This window comes from Mus pahari, chromosome 9, assembly GCF_900095145.1.
Source record: "Mus pahari chromosome 9, PAHARI_EIJ_v1.1, whole genome shotgun sequence".
NCBI classification, from domain to species: Eukaryota; Metazoa; Chordata; class Mammalia; order Rodentia; family Muridae; genus Mus; species Mus pahari.
In genome coordinates this window covers 68,538,070-68,544,069 of record NC_034598.1, presented here as the reverse complement: position 1 = coordinate 68,544,069, position 6,000 = coordinate 68,538,070, and the positions used below count along the sequence as shown (strand labels likewise).

Below are 6,000 nucleotides of genomic sequence, written 5' to 3'. Positions count from 1 at the left end.
AATTACTCTAAGTAACTGTCAATTAATTGCCTCTATCAGAAAAACATTTTTGGAACCATGTATCTAAAGCAATCAGAAGCTAAAAAAACAAAACAAAACAAAAACAAAAACAAAAGCAAGAAGAACAGGCAGAGGAGAAGCCATTATTGCAAATGTGACTTTCAGTTAAATCCATTTTTCTCATAAAGTGGCAAGACAGTATTTACAACCGAAAAGCACATATTCTGCACAGCTTGTCTTTCCTTCAGACGCGGGGCTTCTTTTCTCCCACATAGGACGCCCTCCTAGCAGGAGTGGTCATCGGGAGAGAGTTCATAGTACATGATAGATAAGTCTAGAGCTGGAGGATCCGGGGGTAGCAGGCTGTGAGTTGGTGCTGGCCGCTGGAGAGAGGGAAGCTGTGTCCTGAAGAGCCAACTCAGATGGCTCTGCAGACGTGATCCGATCCACTATGCTGGACAAGCAATCCAAGCTGGACAAGGAGCTTTTATCTGCAGCACATGCTAACAGCCCAAGGAGAAAAGTGCTTTCAGAAAACCAACCCCATGCAGACAGGCTTGCTTGTGGTGGCCTTTCAACCCGAGGTCAGCACCTTTGACCACATAGGTCAGGTGATCACAGAGGGACTGATGTAAAACTTTGCAGTAAATATCTAGCAATTCCCGAGGGTAGAGGTGTGGAAGACCCCTGCTAATATTTCAAGCAAAAGTGAGTGGGGGGGCGGGGGTGCATGCACGTGCATGCATGTATGCTGGTCTGTCTGTCTGTCTGGGTAACCTGGAGCAGAAAATGGTCCAAAGCCTTCCCCCCACCACAGCCATCATTTTTATACCTTTTCTAAATACTACTTGGAAGGACAGACTGCCATGACTGAACTATGAGACTGAACAGATCTTTAAAGGTGTCTGAAGTTATCAGTTCTTACCATTTGATACATCAGGACAGTAGATGCTGTCAAAGCCGCTGTTCTTTCGGGACCAGACAGGGCTGTTACATTCAGGCTGTTAACACAAAACACACAGAAATATATTTTTAAGCCTTGGCAAAAAGAAGCACAGACCTAGGGTGAGATCATACCAGCCCCCTAACTCAGGAAACCGAATGGTCTTCGTTCCCTCCCCGGCCACACTGATTTAAGGAAGGGGCTGATGCCTCCAAATCTCCAGGGCACCAAGGTCAGTCTCCGGGCTGGGAGAAGAGGAAAAAGATGGTGAAATCCCGCAGCAATGTGCCCTGGGTTAACCATGCAAAATGGATTGCGGTAGAAGGAAGCCACACTAATTCTGGGAGAGAACGCTTTCCCAGGGCAAAAAAACACATCAAAAACCTGCCAACTCAGGCGCAGATGCCCTCTGAAAACAATGCATCAACATTGCCTTCCAGACGGGCCTCCGAGCAGGAATTGGAATGATGTTGGGATGCGTTCTAACTATTTACTGAGCTATCTATATACACTGGGTGGCTGCTGTAAGTAAGAAATAATAGAGAAAATACTTTGTTAGTCACTTAAAGGCAAGCCAACCTCTTACTTTAACATCTGCATGCATCTGCAAACAGGAAATCAAACTACAATCCTGTAGGACAGTTTTTGTTTTTCTTTTTGTTTTAAATCTTTCTGTGAACATAGTTCCCCACTGTACCTGGTTTAGAAGAGGTACCAGGACTTTTCACAAAGACTATAGTAAAAAAACGAGGCTTACCATGCCATCCGAGCAGTTGGAGGTGGGGCTGGTGGGCTCGGAGCAGCTCTGTTCCGGCAGGCTGTAATAGTTCTCCACCTGTTCCCTCAGCAGCTCCTGGAGGCTCTCAATGTAGCGGATGGCGTTCCTGAGGATCTCCACCTTGGGGAGTCTCTGGTTAGGGTTGGCGGTGGTGTACCTCTTAAGTGTCTCGAAAGCTTGGTTGACTTTCTTCAGGCGTCTGCGCTCGCGCATGGTGGCGGCCTTGCGCCGATCCATGGTAGTGGACTTCCTCTTGCAAGCTTTGCAAGCCCACATGAGGCAGTGGCCAGCCTGGTGGTGGCCGGTAGGTGCACGCACGTGCTCCTCATCGTCTGAGCCCTGCAGCTCAGCTTTGTGTGCCCCGAAGGCTGCCACTCTTGGCTCAAACTGGTCCCCAAACTCATCCTCTGGTGAGGGGATACAGGAGCCTTCATAGAAGTACTCAGAAGGGGAGAACTGGCAGCCATCCGTCATGTCCATCCTTCAGAGAAGCAGGTGGGAATACCTATATTCAGCAGAGAGGGAGCCAGGCCCTGGCTGCTGCAGGCCAGCAGATCCCGGCGGGAGCTCCTGGAGTTTGGGACTGTCTCTCTGTAATTAACAAGGACAGATGCCTGTTGGCCAGGGTCGGGTCAGTGGCTGAGGTTGGGGCTCTTTATATATTCCTGGGGGATGGGAAGGGAGGCTGGTCCCTGTAGCTGGGCGTTATTAGCATATCCCACCACAACCCCCCACAGGGGCTGTCTGGTCAAGCCTCTTGTCTTTCTTCTAGAAACACTTTGCAGTTTACTGGTCCCTTTGACTCTAATGATTTTACTGCAGCCCAATCTGCTTGGTGGCCTTCTGGATAAACTAAACCTAGGGATCACTTTAAGAGGTTGGGGTTGGTTTCTTGAAATTAATCACACTTTAATATAATCAGCAGCAGCACCGTAGCAAGACATTAAACGCCTGTATTTCCCTCTGACTCCAAAAGGGAACCTAGCTTCTGGATTCTGAACGCTTGGATCTCTGGTGCTTGCCTCTCATTTTCATGAACTTTACCAAGAGATTGAGTTCAGTTTGTCTGCTGGTAACAGTTGGTAAAATAGCGAGGAGGTGACATTTTCATGGGTAGAGTGAACCTAGAGAGAGTGGTGTTTCAAAACCTGTTTGACAAAGACCAAAGAAGTAAAGTTCTGATGAGATGCTCATCTCACGGGGACGACAATAGCTGGTGCTTCCTTTCCGAGGTGTGGCTCTGTCAGAGGGTCACACTTTTCTTCTGCTGCCCTGAAAAGGAGGTGGACCAGGTGACCTTCCCACATCCTTCCCCTCTGAGCTTCCATCCTTCCCCACACACGTGTCTGCTGCCTCTTCCTCTGCCTCAGACCCAGGCTAATACCTGCAACAGGGAGATTCCCACGCCTGAGGACGGGCACCGGCAGCGGTCCAGTTTCTCACAGTCAGCTCCCTGTCCAGCGTGGAGTTTCTTTTCTCCAGAGCCTGCTGCTCCGCCCTACCATGTCTACAGACTAAACAGCCAGCCAAGCTTCTCGGGGTCGCTAATTTTCTGCTTCTCAGGCCAGCTAACACCGTTACAGATGGGTCCCAGCTGCCAGCTCAGAGAGATCCTGGGCTAGTGTAATATTTCCAACTCCTCTTAAAAGAGTGGCTTCACACACTTTGGTGACAAAAGCCTTTCAGAAATGCCATTTGCAGACAGGTCTTTGAAACTTTTGTCAACTGAAGACAAAAGGGGAAAACTGCCATATATATATATATATATATATATATATATATATATATATATATATATATATTCAGCCTGTTCCTCAGCTTTTATGATTTCTTCTCCACTGTTAACCCGCTTTTAGATCACGTGAGAGGGGACCATGTTATTCATATCCAAGAAACACCATTTCTTATGGTCAACACAAGTTCTCTGGGGGCTTTGAACCTCTTTTTTTTGTAGCCCTGAGGTAAAAATGGACAATTCACACTTGGGAGTGTCATCCAATTAAGTAAGTGTTGTGGATCCAAAGTGACCCTTTGTGTGTGTGTGTGTGTGTGTGTGTGTGTGTGTGTGTGTGTGTATGTGTGTATGTTGCACTTGCCTTTTGATGATGATGGTGATGATGATGATGACAACGTCTCAGAGTAACTTTTCTAAAGCAGCCAAGATTGACAGATCTGGCATCTATAGGGGCCATTTAAATTATAACTGTCTGTGAAGAGAAGTATCTCAAGGAAGGGACTGGAAAGTGTCCCTCACTACACTTGCTAGCTGTGTCTGTCTCTGTTCCCTCTACCCTGTCCTGTAATCTTGAAGACAGATTTCTTCTGTAAATCAGGACTGGCGGGTCTCACACTGAGGGGTTATTTAATCATCTGGCCAATGAAAAAATCCAACTGTACCCTTATTGGGACTGGATTACAAATGTCTGCCTTTGAAATGGATACAATATTGGGACAACACTATCTTTAACATGCACACACACACACACACACACACACACACACACACCTGAAGACAAGGCTCCTGTGGGTACACCTGATGGAACACATAGTACATGTGGAACCTCTGGGATGCTGTTTTGGAGAGGTAAATATTCTCACCCTCAGACTCACAGCAAAATCCATAGAGAGGTTCCGGTCAGCAACTTCACTACATAAAACCATAGTCTTCCTCTTCCTCCTGCTCTCTTTGTTTCTCCTCTCTTTCCTTCTCCTCCTCTCCATCCCTTTCTTCTCCCCACTCCCTTCCTCCTTCCCATCTTTCCTCTTCACCTTCCTTACCTCTGTCTCATATTTGGGCTAACTAAAACAGACCAGTGATGGAGATGTAAACGTGGTCCTTATGGTGGAAGGGGAAGTCATCGGCTCCAGTGCTGCCGACCGACCTTCCGACTGTCTCCCAGTCAGCCTCTTACTTTTGTGTGTACCTAATAGCTACTGCCTCGAATCTGCCCTGCACGGTTGATTCATTGTTCCTCGCCATTTTCACAGAGTAACTTGGTACTTGAAAGGATTCCATTTAAGTTTGTTTGTTTGTTTGTTTTAGGTAAACTTTAACTCTAGGGCTGAGTAATTTTCCCTTGTCCACACAGGATTTGAAGTAGTCTCCCTGTTTTTAGAAATGGATCGGAGCCCCCTGGAAGTGATCCTGCTTGCTTCGTGCTCAGTGTTGGGGCATGAGGTGGGGGCTTTCTTGGCTCACCAAACAGAAAAGCTTACAAACTGGTGGCTTTTTCTCTGGGCTCCTGCGCTGGGAAGCCGCTGTCACTCAGGGGCCCCTGTCAGTAGCGGGAGTCCTCAGAGGTTAGGGCTGTCTTTGGTAAGGTGATCTCAAAACAAATTTACCAGAGAGCAGCAGGCTGAGTGGAACTAAAGAGGCAGGGAAAACACAAGCGCGGGCCGCTTAATGAGCACAGCTGAGGGGGTCCGTGTGGAGGGTCCTTTGGGACGCAAGTGCTGAAAATCGGGTCTCAGACCACAAGAATAAAAAATGAGACAAGTTTTAAGCCATCGCCGCAGCTAAAAAAAAGAGGGAGGTCAAAAACCTGAGGTAGTCTGCAAAAAAGGGAAGAAAACTGGCTCCTGAGATGAGAAAGGCTGTGTCTCCAGCGAGAAGACCCACTATTACTTCTCAGGACAGACCAGCAGAGGAAGTGCAGGATTTGTGAGAATGTTATAGTAAAAGACAAAACAAAATCGGAGAAATTAAAAAAGGGAAATATAGGAACATAAATTTGGCTTATATAGTGAATATACAGATACAACGACACACATACACATGCATACCCATAACACACACACACACACACACACACACACACACACACACACACACACACACACACACACACATATTCGAATGCACAGCGGAACCCTTTCTCTTCACTTCTGCCCCTGCCTGCAGAACTCCTGCTTCTGCCTGTTGTAGAGGACATCCCAATGTGCTAAACAATTTTAAATTGTTATCAGTTCTGGAAGCTGGGCACACCTATGTAAACACATTAGTACCTGCCAGAGCAGTGAGAAGAATTTGTGGACCAGACAGCTGAGGAAGACATTGGACTCTGCTTGAATCCTAAGACTCCCAGGAGAGATCAAAGGCCTATGTAAGGACATTTAGCAGCCTGGGGAGGAGGACAGGGGTAGCCTGTCTCTTACACCCTACCTTTGTGGCTCTCATCCTGCAGAGTGACTCAGAACTAGGCTCGCAAAACACATTCTTTCTGCAGACAGAATCTGCCAGGACCAAGGATCATCTCTGAAAAGATTCCATTAGTGTGTG

At 47.2% G+C, this 6,000-nt stretch overlaps 1 protein-coding gene across 1 annotated transcript; it reads right to left on the bottom strand.

The window, feature by feature from the left end:
- Positions 1-309: 309 nt before the first annotated feature.
- Positions 310-2,215, bottom strand: Myf5 (myogenic factor 5). The gene is made up of 3 exons (XM_021205710.2): positions 1,701-2,215; positions 926-1,001; positions 310-503 (listed from the first exon to the last, which is right to left on the bottom strand). Exons 1-3 carry the CDS (start codon positions 2,199-2,201, stop codon positions 313-315), a joined length of 768 nt encoding a protein of 255 aa, XP_021061369.1. The 5' UTR covers positions 2,202-2,215; the 3' UTR covers positions 310-312.
- Between the last annotated feature and the right edge of the window lie 3,785 nt (positions 2,216-6,000).